At 38.2% G+C, this 26,600-nt stretch overlaps 2 protein-coding genes across 2 annotated transcripts; one reads left to right on the top strand and one right to left on the bottom strand.

The window, feature by feature from the left end:
• Positions 1 to 8,197: 8,197 nt before the first annotated feature.
• Positions 8,198 to 10,210, top strand: LOC104229995 (uncharacterized). The gene is made up of 3 exons (XM_009782725.2): positions 8,198 to 8,230; positions 8,823 to 9,078; positions 9,855 to 10,210. Exons 1-3 carry the CDS (start codon positions 8,198 to 8,200, stop codon positions 10,208 to 10,210), a joined length of 645 nt encoding a protein of 214 aa, XP_009781027.2.
• A 1,424-nt stretch (positions 10,211 to 11,634) lies between these two features.
• LOC104229993 (kinesin-like protein KIN-10A) lies at positions 11,635 to 16,553 on the bottom strand. Its single transcript, XM_009782723.2, has 6 exons — positions 15,759 to 16,553; positions 14,581 to 14,736; positions 14,371 to 14,478; positions 14,148 to 14,258; positions 12,181 to 13,482; positions 11,635 to 12,067 (listed from the first exon to the last, which is right to left on the bottom strand). Exons 1-6 carry the CDS (start codon positions 16,380 to 16,382, stop codon positions 11,864 to 11,866), a joined length of 2,505 nt encoding a protein of 834 aa, XP_009781025.1. The 5' UTR covers positions 16,383 to 16,553; the 3' UTR covers positions 11,635 to 11,863.
• Between the last annotated feature and the right edge of the window lie 10,047 nt (positions 16,554 to 26,600).

The raw sequence follows: 26,600 nt of genomic DNA, 5'->3' as shown, positions 1-26,600 counted from the left end.
TTGTAACATAGCGAAACCTGACCGTGGGTACTTTCTCAAAAGTAGTATCTCTTTAGGTGGACAGCATTCCAATGTGAGGGTAGAATCTTGCCATCCATTGTCTCCAACTCGTATGCTCCTTTTCCTGCAATGTCACGAACTCTGTAGGGTCCTTCCCATGTTGGACTTAGCTTTCCTGAATTAGCAGCTTTGTAGATTGGAACACCTTTTTAAGCACGAAGTCCCCAATTTTAAAGAATCTGAGGCGTGCTTTCCTGTTATAATACCGTTCAATTACTTGCTTTTGTTGTGCCATCCTTATTAATGCATCTTCTCTTCTTCCTTCGAGCAAATCAAGGTTCACCCGCATCTCTTCATCATTTGATTCCTCCGTTGCTTGAACGTACTGTGTGCTTGGTTCTCTTATTTCAACTGGAATTAAGGCCTCCGCACCATAAACCATTGAAAATGGTGTTTCTCCCGTGCTTGTTTTTGTCATCGTACGATAAGCCCATAATACTCCAGGTAATACCTCAGGCCAATTACCTTTTGAATCCTGTAACCTTTTCTTCAAGTTGTTGATAATGACCTTGTTTGTGGATTCCGCTTGTCCATTACCCACTGGATGGTATGGTGTAGATGTTATCCTTTTAATTTTCCAACTTTGAAAAAATTCTGTGATTTGAGCTCCTATGAATTGCGGACCATTATCACACACGATTTCCTTTGGTACTCCAAAGCGGCATATTATATTCCTCCAAATGAAGTTTTTAACTTCTTTCTCTCGTACCTGTTTAAATGCTCCTGCTTCTACCCATTTAGTGAAATAATCAGTAAGTACAAGTAGAAACTTCACCTGACCTTTTGCTTTGTGGTAATGGACCTACGATATCCATTCCCCATTTCATGAAGGGCCACGGAGCTATGACAGGATGCAGTAGCTCAGCTGGTCTATGCATATTATTGCCGTATCTTTGACATTTATCACACTTGGACACGAAATCATTTGCTTCTTCTTCCATTTTAGGCCAATAATACCCTGCTCGAATCAGTGTTTTACCAGCGACCTTCCTCCTGCGTGATTTTCACAATGTCCTTCATATACTTCCCTCATCATATATTCTGTTTGGGAAGGTCCGAGACACCTTGCTAATGGTCTACCGAACATCTTTCGATAAAGATTTCCTTGATGTAAACAATAACGAGCATCTTTGCGAAGTGCATAAGCTTTTCTTTTGTCAGCAGGCACGGTTCCACGCTGCAACAAGCAATAATTTCGTTTCTCCAATCCTATGTTAAATGATTAAAATTTACCTCGTTCTTATCAGGTTCGAGAACGGAATGAAATAAATGTACGAATGAAGCATTTGCGTCGTTTGCTACGTCTGCTGCAGATACGAGATTAGCTAAAGCATTTGCCTCCACATTCTCATCTCTTGGGATCTGCATTACCTTCCAAGTTTGGAATTGCTTTATTAGTTCCCGTACCTTTTCGAGATATTCTTGCATTCGTGTCTCCCTGGCTGTATAAGTCCCCAGCATTTGATTGACCACGAGTTGAGAATCACTCTTGATTATAATCTGTGTTATGTCGAGTTCTCGTGCTAATTCAAGACCTGCAATTACAGCCTCATACTCTGCTTCATTGTTAGTTATAGAATGACATTTTATAGCTTGTCTAATAGTCTCACCCGTAGGTGGTATGAGAATTATCCCTAGGCCTACTCCTTTTACATTAGACGAACCATCAGTGAATAAAATCCAAGTCCCCGGGTTTGCACCATTAAAAACTTGTAATTCTTTTTCTGCTTCTAAATGCATCCCCTGGCTAAAATCAGCTACGAAATCGGCTAATACTTGAGATTTTATAGAAGTCCTAGGTTGATAAATGATTTCGTATTCACTTAATTCTATAGCCCATTTTGCTAACCTCCCTGACAATTCATGTTTGTGCAAAATGTTTCGTAATGGAAAAGCAGTAACTACAACAATGTGATGACATTGAAAATAAGGTCTTAATTTTTTAGATGCCATGATCAAAGCTAATGCTAATTTTTCTAGTTGTGGATATCGTGTTTCAGCATCTAGTAAAGACTTGCTTACATAATAGATATGAGATTGTTTACCTTGGTCCTCACGGACTAAGACAGCACTTACCGAAACTTCTGACACGACCAAATAGATGAGTAGCTTTTCTCCTTGCTTTGGTTTTGCCAATAATGGTGGATTTGATAAGTAAGCTTTTAAATTTCTAAGGGCTTGTTGGCAATCTTCGTTCCATTCAAAATGATCTTGCTTTTTGAGTGCGGAGAAAAATTTAAAACATTTTTCTAAAGATTTGGGAATAAATCTCCCCAAGGCTGCAATTCTTCCCGTTAGCCTTTGGACTTCTTTTTTACTCGTAAGGATATCAGGGATCTCCTCTATTGCTTTGATTTGAGAAGGATTTACCTCAATACCACAGTTAGAAGCGAGAAAATCCAAAAATTTGCCTGAGGCAACCCCAAATGCACATTTTTCTGGATTGAGTTTCATATTAAATTTTCGTAAAATTTCAAATGTAACAGATAAATGAGAAATATTATCATGAGAATACTGGGTTTTGATGAGCATATCGTCTATATATACCTCCATGGTTTTTCCTAAATGTTCTTGGAACATTTTGGTGACCAACCTTTGATAGGTTGCTCCAATATTTTTGAGACCAAAGGGCATTACTTTATAACAGTAAGCCCCCCTGTTTGTGATGAAAGAAGTTTTTTCTTCATCACTGGGGTCTAATTTAATTTGGTTGTATCCCGAATATGCATCTAAAAAACTCAAAAGTTCATGTCCTGCAGTTGCATCAATTAACTGATCTATATGCGGTAAAGGGAAAGATCTTTTGGGCAGGCTTTGTTAAGGTCTGTATAATCCACGCAAACCCGCTACTTACCGTTTTTCTTAGGTACAACAACTGTGTTTGCTAACCAATTAGGATATTTACCTCGCGGATTGACCCAATTTTCAATAGCTTTTGGACCTCATCTTGAACCACGTGATTTTTGAAAGCTTCTTGCTTTTTTTTTTTTGCTTTACTGGTGTGAAGGATGGGTCTTCATTTAGTTTGTGAGTTATCACATCCGGTGGTATCCCTGTCATATCAGCATGAGACCAGGCAAAACAGTCCACGTTAGCTTTTAAAAATTCAATCAACATACCTCGCATGTCTGAGCTTAAATTGGCTCCAACATAAACCTTCCGTTCAGGCCATTGCTCAAATAATATCACAGCCTCGAGCTCTTCAATTGTTGTTTTGATATTTTCATTCTCTTCAGGTTCTTGAATTGTATCAGGTCTTGAGTCTAAATCTGTCTTTTCTTGTTCAGTTGAGGTTTGATCCTTGATACCTTCAACTGTTTCCTGTAATTGCTATTTTTCTTTATTTACGGTGCTCGTATCTGTTACAGCGTTGATACTCCTGGATGTCTGCTGATCCCCACGAATTTGGCAAATTCCCCACGGTGATGGGAATTTAATAACTTGATGTAGAGTTGATGGGACAACATCCATATCATGGATCCAAGGTCTCCCCATGATCATATTGTAAGCCATTTCCATATCTACTACCTGAAATTTAATTTCTTTAACAACACCTGCAACAAAAGTTGTTAGAATTACCTCTTTTTTTGTTACCACACTTGAATTGTCGAACCCGGATAAGGTATGCGCCTTAGGTATCATTTTGTCTTCAGCTTGCATTTCACGCAATACCCTTAATAGTATAATATTTACGGAACTTCCTGGATCAATCAAAACTCGTTTTACATTAGTATCATGTACAAGTAAAGATATTACCAGTGTGTCATTATGTGGGGTCATTACTCCTTCGGTATCTGCATCATCGAAAGAAATACTTTCGTTTTCTAAAACCTGTCGTACCCGTTTCTCGTGTGTTATCGTTACTTTAGAAACCTTGTTGGAAGTCGTATATGTTACACCGTGAATATCTTCTCCCCCACTTATAACATTCACGGTTCTCTTGGGTGAAGGGGGCTTTGGTGGCTCTTGCCTATTTTTCATATAGGCTTGCTTGCCTTTCTCACTAAATAACTCAGTGAGATACTCTTGTTTCAATAGATGATCCACTTCACTTTGTAAGAATCTACATTCTAAAGTTTTATGCCCGTGATCATTGTGGAATTCGCACCAATGGTCTGGATTGCGTCTATTTGGATTTGACCGCATCTCTTTTGGCCATCGTACCTTATCTCCCATGCTCCTCAAAACAGCTACGAGCTCGGAGGTAGTGACATTAAAGTTATATCCACCGAACCTTGCCTTTAAACTTCTGTCATCATCTCGTGACTCTTGTCTGTTTTGGTCATTTCTGAACCTTGATGAAGAACCAGATTCCCTGTTCCTCGATTTTTGATCATATCATTGACTATCCTGCTTTGACTGTGAGTCTTTCCCTGCAGGTCCCATATATGGTTCTTACCTGTTTTTACCTGATCTTTTTTCGGTTTCTGATCTCCTAGAATTGCTCCTTTCTTCATGATGAAACTGAGGTACGGTATCTTCTTCAATTCGCAACTTCGTACTATATCTGTTATAAACGTCATTCCACGTGGTTGTAGGGAACTCTTGAAGGCTTTCTTTAAGTCTTCTCGTGGCTTCTGAACTTTTGTCATTTAAGTTGCTTGCAAAAGCTATCACAGCCCAGTTATTAGGTACACGAGGTAAAGTCATCCTCTCACGTTGGAATCTATCAACAAAATCTCTAAGCAACTCTGAGTCCCCTTGTTTAATTTTGAAAATGTCTTCCATTCTTTTTTCAACCTTTTGAGCTCCTGAGTGTGCTTTAATAAAAGAATCTGCAAGCTCAGCAAAAGAGTTTATAAAATTTTCCGGTAAAAGAGAATACCAGGTTAATGCACCTTTGGTGAGTGTTTCTTCAAATTTCTTGACCAACACTGATTCAATTTCTTGCTTGTTCAAGTCGTTGCCTTTTACACCTGTAGTAAATGCAGTTACGCGATCACGTGGGTCTGTTGTGCCATCATATTTCGAGATGTCAGGCATTTTGAACTTTTTAGGGATTGGAAGGGGAGCAGCACTTGGTTTCCAAGGTTGTTGTGAGTATTTATCCACATCCACTCCTTTGATTATAGGGGGAACTCCAGGGATTTGCTCGATGCGCTCATTTTGTTTCTTAAGCTATTTCTGCAAAGTTAGTACTAAATTTTACAAATGAGAATTATTTGAATTACCTGGTTCTCCTTCCTGTGGTTCACTGGGGGTTCCTCCATTTCCAGAATTAACAAGGACAGAACGAGGATTCTCCAATGTATTATTATTAGGCGTAGGTGTGGGTGGTGCAACATGTAATCGACTAACTAGAGCCTGAAGAGCTTTGCTAACCCGTGCATCAATTACTTTTTGTAAAGCTTCATCTGCCCCTTCAAATGTTCAGATTGCTCTTATTGATTAACACGAGATTCAGGAGCAGGAGTGCCTTCACGAGATTGAAATGGTGAATTTTGAGGGGAGGGAACCACGTCAATGTTCTGTAAATCTCCTTGATTTTGATGGATTTGATTTTCATGGTTTCCCAAGGTGTTTTCACTGTTATTGTTGTTGTTGTTATTATTGGTTGACATGATGATAACAACGGATAGAATGTAGCTTAAAAGAAAAGATTATCAGATTCCCGGTAACGGAACCAATTTGTTTAACCAAAAATCTGAGCCTTTGGTCAAAGCTAGAAATAAAGAGAAATTCGGGTTACTGATAATCTGGAGACGAAAATAATAGGAGACTTCTGAGAATAATAAAGTAATAAGTAGTTTTGTATTTCAGTGTAATCTCAATAATATTTCGTGTGTCAACAGATGTTGAGTTCTTCTCCTTTTATAGTTGATTCTAGGAGAAGGTGTAATGCCTCTGTCTTAATGAGGCAATTATGAGCAATAAATGACATTAAAAGAAACGTTACACAATCATTTTTATTTAATTCAAATTTTCTAACGTATTTGATATTTAATGCTGTATTTAGACTCTTTTACGTCATCAGATTCGTATCTTCAACCTCTTCCGATCTTCGGTCTTTAAATGACTCGAATAGGTACGAGACTCGTACCATTTGAGTAACGGTCCATACCTATGTTGCTTTCTTCTCCCCATATATGTTGTCTCCCATGCCTCTTGGCTATTTATTACATTTTGACCTTTTGACCAGTCCACGTGTCATGACACGTCATCTTCAATATTCAGACTCAGTTTTTTCCCAATACAACGCAGCCTTACCCCGCATTTCTGCAAGATGCATGTTAGGCCTTTCAATCTTCACCTCTATTATACATAGTAATGCTATCTTCAGCTACATTCTTTCTTATTAGGATCTCAGTTTAGTACTGAAAATCAAGTTGGCAGAAAATGTGGCACACATTGAACACTCATCCAATATATTGTTATGTACAACATTTTACTCCTTCCTAAAACTGTGAGATATACAACTTGGAAATGTTATTAGAGGAAAAAATATATTGAGAAACATGAAACGCATGATAGAAAAATGAAGAGAAATTTGTGGAAAACAACGTACATATTACTTATTATCGATCGACTAGTGAGAAAATGCATGCTTGTTTGAAAGCTGATTGGACTAGAGCATTAAATTCTAAGTATTATGAAAATTAATTTGAAACATTAGCACTAAACTAGGTTCAAGAAATCACATAAAAAAGCGATTAATCTATCTGTTACAGAATGTTTACCCTAAGTTTTGACATGTAGAGTGAAAACTTTCTATATATATACACATTCTGCCATGCAAAATGGAAAATCATGCATTTAATTATGTCAATTTGTTATTAATGAGTTAAGACTGTTTACCTCGAAAATACGGGTAACAATTAAATTTGATTTATGGTTTTAAAGATATGTGATTTAGTTCAATACTAATTAATAACCAAGGAAACTAACGTATAAATGAAGAAAATAAGAAAAATCAAACTAGTGTGCAAGACAGTCTCAACCTCGAGCTAAGGTGGCCTCGAGGTTGGGTAAGAACAGTAAAGCAAGAACAATTAAGTAAATAGACGATTCTGATGAAGTATGAGCCAAAAAGTGAGAGAGTATATTCTTTGTCAATGATTCATCCCTTTACAGATGATTGGGGTCCCCTTTATATAATAGGGGAACCCTAAATAAGGTACATTTCTATTTACAGTAAAGAATCTTACTGGGACAGCTGTCTAACCGCCTAGTACGGATTAGTACTAATTCGTACAAATCTATCCCGGGATTTACGCCATGATTTGGGGACGTGGCAGGAATCTTGCTCATTCTGTTACAAACCCATAACGGCACCATCTCGGGGTTGGGTATACTCCGCTTCGATACTTATCGCGTACTTCGATCCTCGGGCCTTGTACTTTGTCATCGGGCTCGAGCTTGGTCCATCAAGCTCGAACTCGACTCATCCTGAACTCGGGCTTAAGGCGACGCCTCGAGCCCGTGAAATCGGGCATACCTGATTTCGACTGTACACAAAGACAGACCTAAGAGCCCTCTTTAATATAACATACTTTGGTTGTTCTGTAGCTACTTGTTGCCTTATGTCCATTGTGCCTTGAGCCGAGGGTCTATCGGATACAGCCTCCCTATTTTTATGAAGTAGGGGTAAGGTCTGCGTACACATTATCCTCCCCGGATCTCATTTATGAGAATACTCTGGGTTCGTTGTTGTTGTTGTTGTTGATTGTTCTGTAGCTGATGCGGTTCTTTGAATTTTTTAGCCAGTGAATCCAGCCAAATACAAAATGAATTTGATTATTAGTTGACAGGTACAACATTGATGATTAGTAGTCTTATCTTTCGGAGATGGAGATAGAATTTTTTTTAAGAAATCTAAGTTTCTCCTTATTTGAATCTTCGAAAATTTCCCATCGTGATCATGCATTTGGCTCGCCAGTACGATTGCATGTGTCAAATAAGATAATAGAACATCGCACTATACCCTACAATCTAATGGAAGAGAAATAACATAAGATGACAGGAGACCAGTGGCGTAGCCAGAATTTTTAGGGATTCAAAATATCAAAAAATAAACACACAAACAAGCCAGGGGGATTCAACATCTACTATTTATGCATAAAAACTAATTTTGACATTATGTATATAGTGTAATTTTTCGACGAAGGGAAATCACCCTAGCTCTGCCGCTGGCAAGGACATGCCATTGTTGATCAGTGGTGCTATGTTATATGTATTTGTATCAATCATCACATGTATTTCACGATATCTGTACATATATAGTATGCACATGCTATTTGGTTTCGGTAAAAAATGATGAAGGAAATATAGTTTTTATGTATATAGGGCAGCCCGGTGCACTAAGCTCCCGCTATGCACGGGGTCGAGGGAAGGGCCGGACCACAATAGTCTATCGTATCCAGCCTTACGCTGCATTTCTGCAAGAGGCTGTTTCCACGGCTCGAACCCGTGACCTCCTGGTCACATGGCAGCAACTTTACCATTTACGCCAAGGCTCCCCTTCATAGTTTTTATGTATATTTCCAATATTTCGTCGGGAAATAGATTAGAGATGTTATTTCTGCCTGTTTTTACCAAGAGAGCAATGCACTTCTACATTTTACTCCACAGTTTATATTGTTATTTAGGGTGTTTCTGTTGTATGATGTTTATAATTTTTAACAGAGTTTATTTCCTTTCTTGCAATATGCATCTATTAAATATTGTGCAGCAATCCATGTTAATGCTTAGAATTAAATTTTTTGTGAAAATTGCATAATTATGGACTATATCTTACTTTTGTTTGTTTTTGTATCCTGTTGCAGATAACTATATACTTGAGAGTCAGTAAAACAGTCGCGTTAAAAGTTAAGAAATCAGATAGTATTGGAAATGTCAAAGCATTACTATGCGATAAGGAGGGCGTACCTGAACATCTTCAGCATCTTTTTTCAGAAGATAATCGGCTAATGGATGAACAGAAGCTAGTCGATTATGGCATTCGCAAAAACTCCACTGTTTATGCTTATGTTGAAGATTCAGTCCCCGTGATGTTATACGTAAAGAGAACGTATGCTAAAGGTACAATTATGGTTAATTCAATGATTTATGAAACTATCCAGGATGTTAAATCCAGGATTGGGGCCAAAGAAGGAATAAACTCAAACGCATTCTTATTCATGATGGAAAGTTTATTGAAGATGACAAAACCTTAGCTTTTCACAATATTGACGATGGATCGACCCTTCATATCGTGCTCAATCCTAAAGACAAGTTTCTTATTCCTGTCGTAATGCCAACTTATGAAATCATACAAATAGAAGTCAAGGTTACTTTATTTATTCGCGATGTTATAACAGTTATTGGAGAGAGGTGATAAGGCAGGACTTAGCACGTCTTAGGATTACTGAGGACATGACCCTTGATAGGGGATTGTGGAGGTCGAGCATTAAAGTTGTAGGTTAGGGGGAAGCTGTGGATGTTTCTACAGCGCACTAGAGTGTGACTAGCTAGTTATGAGGTAATCTTAGAATGTTACTGATCAGCTACCGATACAGGGAGTTATTTGTTGGATATTAGTATACCTTTCATCTATTTCGTATTTCCTATATTTCTTATATTGCTGCTATTTTATTATTTTATGTTATGTTGTGCACTGTATGTTATTTTTAGTATGAATCTATTGATAGTACTAACTTATCGTCTCTTGTTGATGTCTTGAGCCGAGGGTCTCCTGGAAACACCCTCTCTGCCCCCCGGGTAGGGGTAAGGTCTGCGTACATATTACCCTTCCCAGACCCCACTTGTGGGATTATACTGGGTTGTTGTTGTTGTTGTTGTTGTTGATGTTATAACAGTTATAGAGAGCAGAGTTGGCCAGTCGATGGACGATATGGATCTGTTTTTGGGAAAACAGAAACTGGAAGATTTGAAGGAATTATATCAGTATGATATCAAAGAAGACTCTCTCTTACAAGGGGTGCCTAGAGTAATACAGATCGTTATCAGGAAATCTAATGGTCAAGAGATAACACTCGACGTGCACCAGCACGAGTTGATCAAGAATGTGAAGGGCATGATTCAAAATAAGCTAGGAATACCAGTTCATCTGCAAGGTCTTTTGTTTGCGGGGAAAAGTTTAGCTGATTCCTGGGATTTAGCTAGCTACGATATTGAAAATGACTCGACCCTCCATTTGAATGATCGCAATTAAACCGAGAATCCTACACACACTCAACGTCAGCGACAGATGAAATTATGTTCCAGAACATGTTTTGTTTTTCAAAATTTGGTTGGTTATGAACTTTTGGTGTTTTAAAAGCTTATCTGCTGTTTTTGATCCCCTATTTAAGTAGCTTTGCTTTGCATTTCTGTAGCTATGTCCTTTATCATGGTTATTGAATCAATCTATTATTAGTAGGAGTTTCATAATACTAAGAGAAGGGGAGTCTTGGCGTAACTGGTAAAGTTGATGCCATGTGACCATAAGGCCACGGGTTCAAGCCATAAACAGCAGAAATGCAGGGTAAAACTGCGTAAGATAAACCATTATGGTCCGACCCTTCCCGGGAGCTTAGTTCTCTACCCGAAAATTGTAAAAATAGAGTTATCGAGTCTATGAAATAGAAAAGGTTTAAAGTCCATACTTAGTATTATTCTTTGACTATGATTTTCTCAAACTTTTTTTATAAAATTTTGAATTATTAATTATGTTTGATTTATAGTACTTTTCACATAGTTTTCATCAAATAATTAAATGGCATTTCAACAGAATTGAAGAAAATATGTTAGAATTTACATGAAAAGAGAGGTACTTTAATTCTGCTACTTTAAACCCTGCACATAAAATGGTGAAGGATTAGTTGACCTTCACTATTGTCTCGAATTAGCTTTTCGATATTTAACTCATCTATCTCTTCGTTGGCTCTATTCTTTCTCTCGGGCCGAGGGTCTTTCGGAAACGGCATCTCTACGGTCTGCGTACACATTACCCTCTCCAACCCCACTTATATTTGTCTTCGGCTCAACAATCAAAGAAGATGGCATAATGCTGCCTCTGGAGGTATAAATGACCAAAAGAAAAAACATGTCGCAGAGGTCTTCTTACAACTCCTGATCCATTTTTGTACCATGCTTGCGAAGTTGAGTTACATTGATGAGTAAATAGAGGGACAGAGAAAGATAGGATTGAATCTTTGTGTTGCCAATTCCTGTTCCATTTTTTGGTTTTTGAGTTTGTAAGGCATATAGTTTTGTCAGTTCTCGAAAACTTGAATACTTGAATATTTGACAATAATGATATAAGAGTGTTTCAGAAAACTTATTGCATAGAATAAATTCAAGGGGTTGAGGATCAGGTGCGAAGCTATATGTGGCTAAGGGTGGTCAACTGAGCACCATTTGCCGAAAAAATATATTGACCTTATTGAACACCCTTATATCGCAATTTGAACGCCCTAATTGAATTTTCTTACTTCGTCACTGGTTGAGCTCACCTTGCTTGATGTTTTAAACAAAGATCAATATTAACACTATACTTCTTCTGGTGTTTTTAAGAGACGACCTATTCAGACAGCTCTTGATTTATGATTCAGCACATGTTAAGACAGAAAAAAATAAATCATATATTTGAGCATATAAAAAAAACAAATCATATATTTGAGCGCATGATTACAGGTTTACTCCATAGTAAAACCAAATACTTACATGCCCAATCTTTCAAGTGTACTCCAAACCAAAACAAGACATATGTTTGAGCACAATGATTACTTGTGTTCACAAATTTATACAACCATATCAACTAGTAGTCACAGAGATATCTTTTGATAGTGACAAAGGGTGTGAATTCCGGCAACATAGGCAAAATTCAAATACCTGCCTCTATGCCATGTGACATAGTCAATGGAAGCTTATTTTCCAACGGAGTAAATGGCAGGTAACTAAGCCGCTCCGTTCCCTTCACTGGCTGCAAACAAGCTAGGTGTCCATTCGACTGGTTATTGAACCTCGGCAGCTCACTTACTGGTGTGATTGCCTCCTGTTCTTTAGGCACTGGAGCACCAGACATGTCCTATTTACACAAAATTCAACAATTCAATATTAGAAATCTATTCTTCATACATGCAGACGATATCAAAGAATTGTGAATGAATGTGTGAAGGCAAGTGAAGTAACATATCGTACCAGGAAATTGAGTGCTTGATTATCAGCACCAAGATATATCTCAATCAGCTTGCGCAAATCAGCTAAAGTTGAACCTTTAACAACCTTTAGTGTGGTGATCAACTCAGGATTTTCCTTTAACGACGCAGCTTCCCATTTCACGTGCACTTCCAGATCTGCAGCGCCTATGCTTTCAAATGTCGGGTTGAAGTTCTCCTTTGAATCATTATGACATTTTCTTATAGGTGAATCCTCTATAATTTCCTTAACTGGAGGTGATTTCGATTCAGCGCCTTTAACTTTCTTTTCTGCAGGAACCGGAGTTTTACACTGCTGAGAAAGTTCTCTAGAATTTCCACAAAGTTTGAATATATTCTGAATTAGCTCTTTCCTCGACGGGGCTGCATCACTAGAAAGATCATCAGAACATATTGTCTTTTCCTCAATAACCTCTTTTTGCACCTCCTCAACATGAGGATTCTCTTTGTCCCCCTCACTAACATCGCTTTCGTCTTCTTCTTCATCCTCAAATACAGTGTACAAGCACGATTTGTTGGTAAAATGTTGCAATAAGATAGAAGGATCTTCAACTTCTCTTGGATTATAGACCACTGTGTCCCGCTTTCCTGAGTCCATGTCGATAGATCTGTCCAAATCCATAGATTTCACCATTCCTGCGTCTTCAGAGTAAATATCCAGCAGCCTTTTCGCGAAACAGTTCTCCTCCTCCACTTCTGTCGACCTGTTGTCGTCAACCCTTGAACGCCAAAGCTCAGCCTCGATCTCCTCCAAACGCCTTCTGAGCATTTCAAACTCTTGTTGCTGTTCAAACATTCTTTCTTCCATCTTCCTCCTTTCCGTCTCTACAAATTCATTTGCCGTTTCCTGACATTGTTGTATCTTCTTTTCGAATTCATGTTTCAACATCTGAGTTCGCTCGTTAACTTTAACAATGATATCCTCATCAGTTTTCTCCACTCCCCCTCGTACTACTGCTAATTCAAGCTTAGACCTTAGTGTAGCAATTTCTTCATCTTTCTTCATAATCTTTCTCTTAGCTTCATTACACTCTTTCTCTTTGAGTTTATTTTCCATTTGCAGCTTGCAAATGAACTGATCCATAGCTGCAATTCTCGACACCAGAACAACTGCCGTTGAGGAATCTTCTGCGCCTTTCTCTTTCAACGGCGTATGAGGGCCACGGACAATACATTTCGCTTTGGCGCCATACTCTAGAGTAGAGATGGTTTTGTGGAGCTCTTTAGGATCCGGGCTTGCACACAATATCATGAGAATTTTGGACTTGTCGTCCTCAAAAGAATCCTACATCAAATACAGTTGAATCAACTTCTTACAACGACTAATATAACTTTCAAAACCTAACTGCCAAACTATCTGTAGCATACACGAGATATCGCTGTAAAGACAGTACGAGCATAGTTAACTTGCTGTCTCTGAATGGCACATGAGAATAACCATTAGCAGAAATTAACTTAAATAGCAAAAAATTAGCTGGGAAATGTATATGTTATGTATAATTAGTGTATAATATATGTATATTTGGCTAACGAATGTAACTATTTTCGGCCGAGAGGTCAAATGTGTAACTTTCCCAAAGGGCTTTTAACACATTTGACCCATCGACCGAAAATAGTAACAACCACTAGCCCAAGTATACAAAAATATATACACTGATTATGTATGAAGAGCAGCCCGGTGCACTAAGCTCCCGCTATGTGCGGGGTCCGGAGAAGGACCGGACCACAAGGGTCTATTGTACGCACACTGATTATGTACAAAATATGTATATTGTTAATAATAAAATACAAAACCATTTTCCGGTTATTACTTTGGAGGGCGGCTATATAGTGCAGATTTCCCTTTTAATGGAGTCAACTACATCAAATAGTTGAATCAACTTCTTCCAACAACTAGTATAACTTTCAAAAAGTTACTGCCAAACTATCGATGGTATACACGAGATATACCTGTAAGAGCATGGTTAACTTGCTGTCTCGGAATGGAACATGAGAATCACCGTTAGCAATGGACTCGACCACCCTTTTCAGAGCAATGTTACCCTGATTGATTTTTCCAGTCTGCAAAATTTGATTGTCAATTACCAGTAGGAGACATTTAGAATTAATGCAGTAGGAAATTTAATAACAAAGTTAAAAGAAGTGAGTTAAGTAAAAGAAAATGAAACCTGACCTGCATTTTTGCTTCTAGGCCGGTTTGACCAGCTTGTTCTATATTCTCAGAACCAGCCATGTCGACAAGCATTAGTCGACCTCCTACTGTTGGAACATCAAGAATTATCTGCAAACAACATTTAGCTTCCTTCAGAAAAGATGAATACAGATATAGTAAACGAAATTCTTTCCATTTAGACGTCGTTAAACATAATTTCAGAATTGATACCAGGCAGTGGCTCCGAGAACTCCGCTCATTGCACAAAGTGCTTTTCACTATTCTCCTCTTCTCCACTTTCTGTATCTCCTTTGATATCTTTATAGCCTCATTACCAGAAATAAAAGTTGCATTTTTGGCCTTTTTACCTATAACTTCAAGTCTCACCTGCAAAGTAAGTAACACAGTGCCAACATCATATAGAGACATACAAAGTAAGTACATCTATAATGTCAAGGAGATCTTGCCACTCTTTTTATACATCTCATTTGTATAATGTCAAGGAGATCTTGCCACTCTTTTTATACATCTCATTTGTGTACCAATGGCGCTAAGGCGAAAATATGTACCACAAAAATCAGGCAAAGTATTATAATCATTGGCGATCCAAGAAATTAAGTGAAGTACTATAGATCATTAGCATTCAGTACTTAGTGACAACATCGTTGATTAAAGTCAGGTACAGAAATTTAAGGTGAAAACACAAAGTCAACTTATGTGAGGAGAAGATGTTACACACACTGAGGAAAAATGACACAAAACTATAGCAAAAATGTGTATAGCACAACTTGTAGATGACAATTGGCAAATGACAATCAATATTAACATAAAAATAAGGACAGAGAATCATTGATTCAGGCTGTTTATATTCCAATTATACCATATAGTCCATTCCAAAAAAAAAATGGAGAAATTTGAAAATTTCTAGCATTTTCTTCAACATACTCAGTATGAACAAAAATATAAACTTCAACTTCTAATGTAAGCAAACTAGCAATAATTTCTCTTTTCCTTCTAAACATAATCATGTGTCACAGCAGAAACCTATATTACTTAATTAGAAATGTCTTCCTAGGTAGAAGAAAATTATGAATTACTTCCTCTGTCCCATTTTATGGGACACATTTACCTCTGTCCCATTTTATGTGACACATTTCTATTTTTTAAAATAATTTAACTTTAAATTTCCAATTTTACCTTAATGACATATTATTATAACTACACACATGTCTATGGTCTTTTTTAGACCACAAATTTCAAGAGTATTTCTTTCTTTCTTTCTTACGCTTCGTGCTTAGACAAATGCCGTCACATAAAATGCAACAGAGGGGAATACTTAAAATAACCACATTTGCAAAAATCAGTGCATCAATTAAAAATAATAATCAGAAGAAAAATCAAAGAATTACCTTAGAAGCATTCCCCTTAGACCATCCAAAACCAAATCCTCCACCATTATTAGTAGACAACAAATCATATAATTCCTCATTATATATCTCCAAAACAGTAACTTGCACAAAAATCCCACCATTTTCATCATTTTCTTCATTTCCATCACCCAATATATCTCTTAAAGATTTATACACAATTCCAGGCTGCTTATTACTCCCAAACATAGTATAACTTTTTCCAGCACCCGTCGGTCCATACATCATAATTGTACATTTTTCTCCTAATTTAACTCCATTAATTCTCGACTGCACGAATTTCTTGTAAAATTCATCAAGATCTTGTTCTTCAGATAATGATACACCATCTAGGCTAAAATTTCTGTATCCATTATCGGTTTTAACTCTCAACGACTCGCGATCAGGATTAATATGTAATAAAGATATGGCCTTTTCTTTATTTTTTTCTGAACAATAATCGCGAATTCGCCCTATTACTTCAATGGGGTGTTCTGCTGCAGCTGCTGTGGTGAAATTTAAACGGTGCTTAGATTGAGGGGTTCTTGAATTGGGTATTTGGGTTTGATTTAATCGTGAAAATGGAGTTGGGGTTCTTGGATTTTTCGACGAAGGCGTTGGCGCCATTAGAGAACTAAAAATAGCTTGAATTAAAGAAGGAAAATTCAAGATTCTGCTTTGCTTTTCTTCTGAGGATTGAGAATTTTGTTTGAGCTTAAAATGGAAGAGAGGGAAATGGAGAGAGAGAAGAGGAAAGTGAGTGAATGAATTGAAAGAACAAAAGTTTGTATACTTTGGATGTTTTTTTGAAGTTGAATAAAAGTGGAAGTTAACGTTAGATTTTGTAACGGCTAGTTTTAATATGTAGTGAACTTTTAACTTTCTCGTGATGTAATAATTGTGGGGTCCGAGTGGGCCCTACGTGTCGCGAATCTGGATATAGTCGAAGTTCAATGCAGGAACTGGACACTGGGTGGGAAACCAAAAAAAAATGCGGGGTCACGCCAATGTATTAAATGGGGCCAGCCTAATGTTTAATTTCTTTTTTATTTTTTATTTTTTTCGTATCATAAGAAAAAGAGAAAACTTAATTTTCATTAGTACTAGTTTTATGGTACAAAATTTAATTATACTAGTTTTATGGTACGCGCATTGCACGTGTACCTTGTGACGCTAAGTAAAAGATTTTAAAACCCCACATAATTTTTATTTAAAAATTTAAGTTTTGAGTCATAAAATAGAATTTAAAGAAAATAGTGTAAATTCCCAAAAATAATGAACGTTCATTCTATTTTACTAACTCAATAACGAAAGATATATTGTTCCACATAAGTCCACATAGCCTTAACTGGAAGTCTATTCCAATCATTCAGCTATGCAGTAGTATTATTCAAATGGAATTTGTATTTAAAATTCTATTTGTATTAGTTAATGTTAAACCACAAAAAAATTCATATAAGTTTGGACTCCACTTCAAATGATATTATCGCACTTAATTTACAAATGATATTGATATACGGCCTCTCTTATCATCTGGATAGCTTTGTCACAAGAACAATCTTACTATTACTACTCATATTTGTCTCTAATTTTATAGTTATATCATAATCCAAGGAAATAATTAAATAAGGTAAAATTTAACGTGATTTTAAGTTTTAAATATTAGGATTTATACCATAGTTCAAATATAAAAAAAATATTGTTAATTTAAAAGTCCTAATATTTAGAATTTTAAAATAAATTAAATTTTCACTTTATATAAAAAATTTCCTTATTTAAACCATATAACATAACTATAATATCTTTGATGTCCTTCCTCTAATATTTAGGAACAAGCTTAAAATAATTAAGAATTTGAGTACTTCCAATTAAATAATTCAGGAGAAATTAATCATTTGAAAGATAAAATGTACTTGATATGAGAAGTACTGATCGATGAAAATGTCTATTTCAGCAACTATACTCACTGATGTACATGCAGTGATAATATTGTTTAGGAAATAAGAATTTAAACACGTACTCAACCCAAGGTGATTCAAATCTTTCTTGTGTCGTTGGAAATGTATTCCAATGTATTAACCTATATCTGTAATTTTTGATTTATTATTCACATTAATATCCAAAAAACATTTAAGAAAATATTTTTATGCTGGAAAAATAATCATAAACATCTACAAAGGGAGTAGAAAATATGAAAGATGAAAGTATTATGTTTGTCTGGTATTTAATTTGTGTATGATTCGTCAACGCATAGTCAACACAGTGCAAAGGATTTTATAAGAATTATATTTATGCTACATAGTTCAAATAAGAACATATTTTATATTAATTAATTTTAAAATCTTATATATCATGATTTGATAATTCAAATAAGAAAAAATCTAACATATAAAAAATTTTCAAAGTCCTAATTTAAAAATTAATTTTTTTCCAACCATTAGTAAATATTGAAACAACAATAACAACAACAACATTAGTAAGTATTCAAACGAAGAAAATTATTTGACATTGTTCAATAATAATTTCAAATAATACTTTTTAGAGCTTTAAAATCAATTAAAATTTGCTTGCTTGAAATACTCAATAGAGCTCTTGATAATTAAAGCGCACCTAAGTAAAATTTAAAGCCTAGAGCATTTTGCTCAAGCTTTCAGTTAATTTTTTCCTCACTTTTTATTTTGGATTTTTCTCAATCACGATATCAATTATAAATATTCTAATAATTAAATTTTCTTGTTCAAAACATATAAGATATACAAATTTCAAAAATTATAAATATTTTAATAATTATTTTTTTTCAAAATGCATAAGATATATAAAAGTTCAAAATTATAATTTTTTTTGGTAATTAACTTCTTTTGTATTAATCACCAAAGATCAGTCTTTACAAATCCATAGTCTAGCATAATACTCTGCTGACTATCTCATCATCAACTATTCTACTGGATTACAAGATAGCTAAACTAAGTTACTCTACTATCAAAAATTGTTGCATTTGTTTTCTAGCTCTAGGAACTACTCTAACATTACATATATAAGCTATTTCTCTTGCTAAAACTTCATTGCTACGATATCTGATAACTAGGGATTTTGACGTATTTTATACTCCTTCGTGCTTACGCTTTGATTATAAATTCATACAAAATAGTCTCAAAAGACTCATAAGTTGTGCTTGATTACAGGTTTGATCCTTAAAGTGACAAGATGTCAAAGATCAGCTCAAAAGGAGTGAAACTTGCACAAGTACTAAAGACAAGACAAACTCAGAAAAAACAGGCCTAGTGCGGCCGCACTACACTTTGTGCGGTCCGCACTAGGGAGGTTCAGAGAGATGGTACTTCAGGCATTAAGGCAGTGCGGCCGCAGAAGGTTTTGTGCGGTCCGCACTGAAGGCAATGCGGCCGCACTACCATTCTGTGCGGTCCGCAGAGCTAAGGTTCAGAAAGGGTGAAGTTGGAGTTTTCAAGCCTGTGCGGTCCGCGGTCCAGTTTGTGCGGGCCGCACTAGAAGCCTCCGCGGCCGCGGTCCATTATGTGCGGTCCGCAGAGCCTGAGTTCAGAGAGCCAAGTTTTCAAGTTCAAGAGCCTAGTGCGGCCGCACACCATTTTGTGCGGTCCGCACTGACCCCGCAGGGGCATTTTTGTCAAGTTTTTCCAGCTTAGTATAAATAGAATCTTTTTCCATTTTTAGGGTATCCGACATTTTAGAATAGCTTCTGCATTCGTGGGAAAGTATCTTGTAGCTATTTTGGGCATTTTTACTTATTGTTTATCATCGAATCTTTGTATTTAGCTTAGCATTAATTAATATGTGTTCATCTTCATCTATTTCTCTTTTTTCTCTTCAAGTATGAGTAGCTAGACCCATTATCTAGGGTTGTGGCTCAACCCTAGTGTGGGTAATTGATGGGTGTTGCAATTTAGGGCTAGATTGACTATGGGTGTTTGCTATTTGGGTTAATTTCATGGTTTAATTACTGAATTAGTGGTTGCAAACACTAGTTTGTGCTAAGTTGACTTGGGCTCTTCTTGAGAAAGAGAGCCTAAGTCTCCGAAATTGATCCAACAAGGAATTGAGATGGACTCAAGAGAATTGATAGTCCCAATTAAAGGGTTAAATCTCGAGAGAGTAATACCCGACTTGAACCCTAGTTGCTTGAGCAAATATGCATACCCAATTGGTCTTGAGAAAGCCAATTGGGCAAAATCATTCTTTCTACCGAGAGGTGTGAGAGTGGGTAATATCGAACAACGGTTATAACATATTCCCCATCATGTCAATCGTGTCTTAGATGCAATTACCCGTCAATTGGCCACCTGGGTGAAAGTCACTACCCTAGTGCCTCTTAGAATATTTGAACAACTTATAGCATTTTATTCTTAGCTTAATCTAGTTGCAATTATAATTTGTAGTTTGATAATAGTAAAATTATAAAAAAAACCCAAAAATGAATAGAAGTGCAATTTGGAACCAATATGCGATCCCAACCTAAATAGATACTCAATTCCAATTCTAACTCTCTGTGAAAATCAATCCCGACCCAAAATCGGGTAAAAGCTATTGCGGCCCTCTCTAGCTACTTATTAGTGGTGAAGAGTAGGCTGCGATTACTTTTTGGCGCCGTTGCAGGGGAGCTAACGATTTTGGCTATCTATTTAGTTAGTTTTGTGTATTGTTCTTCTTTCCTTCTTTGTTACTTACTTGTTTGTGTTACTACTCAAGTACCAATATGGCATTGAACAATGCTAATGACCCTCTTGGAAACATGATTGCGGGGGAGGAGGTAGATGATGTTGAACAAGATGAGGTGCCTCTTGTACCTCAAGGACAATGCAGAGGCCGTAATGCCAATGCTAATCCAAATGACAATATTCCAGACCCTCCTCCGCCACCTCCAAGAGTGGATCCTAGAGTACTTTCGAACCAGGGTTATGCAAGTGATGTTGTCCCTCCCAGAATTCGGGCGGGCAACTTTCAGATAACCAATGTGATGTTGACCTTACTTGAGCAGCGTGGGTACTTTACGGGTGTTGCGGATCAAAATGCCTACAAATATCTCAAGGGATTCGTGGATACATGCTGGGGGAGCAAACAGACGAATGTGTCCGAGGATGCTCTTAGGTTGAGACTTTTCCCATTCTCACTTCGGGGAAGGCATTAGATTGGCTCGAGAGACTCCCCAACCATTCCATCACAACTTGGGATGAGTTGGCGGATAAATTCATTTCTAAATTCTTTTCACCCGGGCATATGGCGGCACTTCGAGATGAGATATTAGCTTTCAAGCAAGAGCCCACAGAACCTTTGCATGAGATTTGGGAGCGGTATAGAACGATGGTGAAGAAATGCCCCAATAATGATATGACCGACGCTATGATCCAACAAACTTTCTACCGAGGCATCAATACAACAAATCAATTCATAGTGAACCAACTTGCCGAGGGCAACTTTATGAAGCTGTCATATGATGAGGCATGTGATGTACTTGATGAGATGGCTGACACTTCTTCTGCATGGCAAAGTAGAGCCAATGTGCCTCAAGGCGACCCTATGGTTATTCATTTGCATAAGGAATTACATGACCATGGGCAAGCTATAGCGGAGTTGACAACTACTATGAATCAATTGGCTAAGGCAAAGTTACAACAAGTTCAAACTCTTGGCCAAGTGAATGCCATTGAGGGTGTTAATATGCTTGTCAACAAGAGAAGGCAAAGAAGGCAACAAAACCAAGGGAATTCTGAGCAATTTGATGATGCATGTGATGGTTTTCAAAATGATGGTTATGATGACCAAAGTGAAGAGGTTCAATATGTAAACAACTATCAAGGCCAACAGGGCAACTCTTCCAACCAACAATAGTGGAGACCTCAAGGCAATTGGGGCAATCAACAATAAAACAATGGCAATTGGGGGGACAACAACTGGGGCAACCAAAACAACAATCAAGGCAACCAAGGGAATTGGAATGGTAATAACAATAATTGGGGTGGCAATAATAATCAAGGAGGATGGAACAATGGAAACCAAGGAAACCGGGGGCAAGTCTTTCAAAGTCCCCCAATGTACCAACAACCGAACAATCCACCACCATTTCCATCTCAAGGTCCTAGTTCTTCGGGTAATGATATGGGTAGAATTGAAATGATGTTCGAGCAGATGATGAAGAAGAATGTGGATTCCGATGCACAGTTAGCTTCTCACAACACCTCTATCCGAAACTTGGAGGTGCAATTAGGCCAAATCTCTCAGCTATTGAATACTTCCCCGAAGGGTGCTCTACCAAGTGATACGGTAGTGAACCCAAAGGGTGGGAACAATCATGTTATGGCGGTTACAAAAAGAAGTGGGAGAGGCGGTGATGTGAATGCCTCTAAGCAAAAGCAAGTCATGATGGATGATGTTGAGTTGCAAAATGACGAAGGCCCTTTGGTAGTTGAAGATGTGGTTGATGAAAATGTGAACAATGAAGTGAGGATTGATATTCAAGAAGTCGAGGTGGAAACTCAAAATGATGTGAACCCGTCTAGGAAACACATAATTAACATGGCGGAACCGGTCGTGCTAAAAGTCAAGGCTCCTTTGCCAAGGCCACCTCCACCTTATCCTCAAAGGCTCGCAAAGCAGAAGAATGATAAGCAGTTTAAAATGTTCATTGATATGATGAAGAGCTTATCTATTAATGTACCTTTGGTAGAGGCACTTGAACAAATGTCGGGTTATGCAAAATTCATGAAAGACTTGGTTACAAAGAAGTGTTATATGGAGTATGAAACTATAAAGATGACTCACCAAGTTAGTGCTATAGTGCATTCAATGGCCCCGAAGCTTGAAGACCCCGGTGCTTTCACCATTCCTTGCACCATCGGGAGTGCGGATTTTGCCAAGGCTCTCTGTAACTTGGGAGCTAGTATCAATTTGATGCCCTACTCGGTTTTCAAAACTTTGGGTATCGGTCAACCTAGGCCAACCTTAATGAGACTTCAAATGGCGGATCGATCGATGAAGCAACCTTTGGGCATTATTGATGACGTGCTTGTTTGAGTGGACAAATTCATATTGCCAACCGACTTTGTGATTTTGGATTGTGAGGTGGACTATGAGGTTCCTATTATCTTGGGAAGGCCTTTCCTTGCAACGGGTAAGGAATTGGTTGATGTTGAAGTGGGTGAGCTCACTTTTCGATTGGGAGATGAAAAGGTCATCTTTCATGTGTGCAAATCTATGAAGCAACCCAACAGTACCGAGGTGTGCTCTTTTGTTGACCTCATCACAGCAGTAATAATTGATGACACCAGTGCAATGATCAATGTGGAGGACCCATTGAAAGTCGTATTGTTAAATCTTGATGTCAATGAGAATGCAAGCCGAGTGGAGTGCGTGAATGCTTTACATCGAATGGGCTCTTATTCTTATCAGCCTAGAAAATTGTCTTTGGATATTGAAAACCGGAAAACTCCACCAACAAAACCATCAATTGAGGAGACACCGGTGTTGGAGTTGAAACCACTTCCTCCACACCTTAGGTATGAGTTCTTGGGCTCAAATTCTACTTTACCAGTTATTCTTTCTTCTTGCCTTACTAATATGCAGGTTGAGGCTACTTTGGCGGTGCTTCAAAAGCGGAAAAGGGCAATTGGATAAACTTTGGCTGACATTCGGGGAATAAGCCCCGCATTCTGTATGCACAAAATTATCTTGGAGGATGATGTAAAGCCTTCCTTGGAGCATCAAAGAAGATTGAACGAGGCAATGCAAGAAGTGGTGAAGAAAGAAGTGATCAAGTGGTTGGATGTCAGTGTTGTGTACCCCATTTCCGATAGCTCATGGACTTCTCCGGTGCAATGTGTACCAAAAAAGGATGGTATGACTGTGGTAACAAATGACAACAATGAACTTATTCTCACTCGGACAGTTACCGGATGGAGGGTATGTATGGACTACCGAAAGCTAAACAAGGTGACCCGAAAGGATCATTTCCTATTGCCATTCCTTGACCAAGTGCTTGATCGTCTTGCGGGGCGTGCTTTTTATTGCTTTTTGGATGGATACTCGGGGTATAATCAAATCTTAATAGCCCTAGAGGACCAGGAGAAGACCACATTTACCTGTCTATATGGAACCTTCACTTTTTCTCGGATGTCGTTCGGGTTGTGTAATGCTCCGGCGACCTTCCAACGATGCATGATGGCTATTTTCACCGACATAGTGGAAGATATCTTGGAGGTCTTCATGGATGATTTCAATGTGGTTGGTGATTCCTTTGAAGAGTGTTTCAGAAATTTAGATAGAGTATTAGCCTGATGTGAAGACACCAATCTCGTGCTTAATTGGGAAAAATGCCACTTCATGGTGGAGGAAGGCATAGTGTTGGGCCACAAGATTTCAAAGCGTGGAATTGAAGTTGACAAATCCAAGATAGAGGTGATTTCAAGGCTTCCTCCCCCCATTTTCGTCAAGGGGGTGAGTATTTTTCTTGGGCACACGGGGTTCTACCGGAGGTTTATAAAAGATTTTTCAAAGGTGGTAAACCCCTTGTGCAAGCTAGTAGAAAAGGATGCAAAGTTTGTGTTCGATGAGGGATGTATGCAAGCATTTGAGCTTCTCAAGCTTAAGTTGACCACTACCCCAATCATTACCGCACCAAATTGGAGCTTGCCTTTCGAGCTCATGTGTGACGCAAGTGACGTTGCGGTTGGGGCTGTCTTGGGTCAAACGGTTAACAAGATGTTTTATCCGGTGTACTACGTAAGCAAGACCATGAATGAGGCTCAAAGGAACTACACAGTTACAGAGAAAGAGTTGTTGGCTATAGTGTTTGCAATGGAAAAGTTTTGGTCGTATCTTATGGGGGACAAAGTCATAGTGCACACCAATCATGATGCTCTTAGGTATTTGATGACAAATAAAGACTCCAAGGCAAGATTGATTTGATGGGTGCTACTACTTCAAGAGTGTGATCTAGAAATTGTGGATCAGAAGGGTAGTGAGAACCAAGTGGCGGACCACTTATCCTGTTTGGAGGAGGAGGGGAGGCCTTGTGATGTCCTTGAGATCAGTGATTCATTTCCCGACGAACAACTCCTTATGGTGTCAATGAATGATATGCCATGGTTTGCCGATGTTGCTAATTACCTTGTGACCGAAATAACCCCGTGTGAGCTCTCTTCTAACCAAAGGAAGAAACTCAAGCGGGATAGTTTGGATTTCTATTGGGATGAGGCATACTTGTTCAAGATTTGCACGGATGGTGTGATTCGTAGATGTGTCCCGGAGGAAGAACAATTAAGTATTTTAGAGGCTTTCCATTCTTCACCTTATGGTGGCCATCATGGCGGGGTGAGGAAAGCTTCTAAAGTTCTTAGTTGTGGGTTTATTGGCCAACTTTGTTCAAAGATATGGGTGAGCTTCTGAAGAGATGCGACGAATTCCAAGAGCGGGTGGAATTTCAAAGAAAGATGAGATGCCTCTCAATACCATCCTTGAGGTTGATATTTTTTATGTGTGGGCATTGATTTCATGGGCCCATTTGTTAGCTCTTGTGGGAACACTTACATTCTTGTGGCGGTTGACTATGTCTCAAAATGGGTTGAAGCCGTGGCTTTGCCTAACAATGAAGCCCGGAGTGTTATTGCATTTCTTAAGAAGATCATTTTCACAAGGTTTGGCACTCCTCGTGCGATTATCAGTGATAGAGGGTCTCACTTTTGCAATAGAGCTTTCGACACGTTGCTTTCTAAGTACGGTGTCAATCACAAAGTTTCTACCCCCTATCCCCCTCAAACAAGTGGTCAAGTGGAAGTCTCCAACCGGGAAATCAAAAGCATATTGTCAAAGACGGTCAATGCAAATAGGACTGATTGGTCGAAGAAGTTGGATGACGCTCTATGGGCTTATCAGACGGCTTACAAAACTCCGATTGGTATGTTTCCATATTGGTTGGTGTTTGGGAAAGCTTTCCATCTTCCGGTTGAGTTAGAGCACAAGGCCATATGGGCTTTGAGGAAGTTGAATCTTGAATGGGATGTTGCATCCAATCTTCGTGTAGAGCAACTCAATGAATTCGATGAATTTAGATTCCATGCCTACTCCAGTTCGTCCTTGTATAAGGACAAGATGAAGTACCTTCATAACAAATATGCTCATGGAAAGGAGTTCAAAGTAGGTGATTTAGTTCTCTTGTTCAACTTCTGGTTACGTCTGTTTCCGGGAAAGCTTAAATCCAAATGGAGTGGACCGTTTGAAGTTGTGTTTGTGACCCCTTTTGGTGCTCTTGATTTGAAAAATAAAAATGGTGAAGTCTTCAGAGTTAATGGGCATCGGGACAAGCATTATCTTGGGAAAATTGAAGACAACCACATGGTGGCGCTCCTTCATTTCAAATGATGTGATGGTAACATGCGTCGTTCCACGATGTTAAATCAGGCGCTTCTTGGGAGGAAACCCATATGTTTTTCTTCTTGTTTTCATTGATTTTCTTTGTAGTAGAGGATTGATTGTTGGGATAATTGGTTGTGAGATGTTACAGGATTGTATGGATACTGCAGGACATAATGGAATAAATGCACATGTCTTTGAAGTTTCTAGTGCGGCCGCAGTACATTTGGTGTGGACCGCACTGGTGTAGGTAAAATGAAGCCTCTCTGAAGCTTGCCACCGCAGCTGCACTACATTTTGTATTGTCCGCGGTGGACCTCTGCGACCGTACTCCATTTTGTGCGGACCGCAGAGCGTTGCCTTCTCAAACTTGAACAAAGCAGGGCAGTGCGGACCGCGGTCCATTTTATGCGGTCTGCACTGGTTGGTGTGAATGGGCCCCAGGGTTTTTTGATAAATAGACCCTGA

The sequence above is a fragment of the Nicotiana sylvestris genome, chromosome 9 (genome assembly GCF_000393655.2).
Source record: "Nicotiana sylvestris chromosome 9, ASM39365v2, whole genome shotgun sequence".
NCBI lineage: Eukaryota > Viridiplantae > Streptophyta > Magnoliopsida > Solanales > Solanaceae > Nicotiana > Nicotiana sylvestris.
Note: the sequence above shows the minus strand (reverse complement) of the source record. Positions and strands in the feature narration are given on the sequence as shown.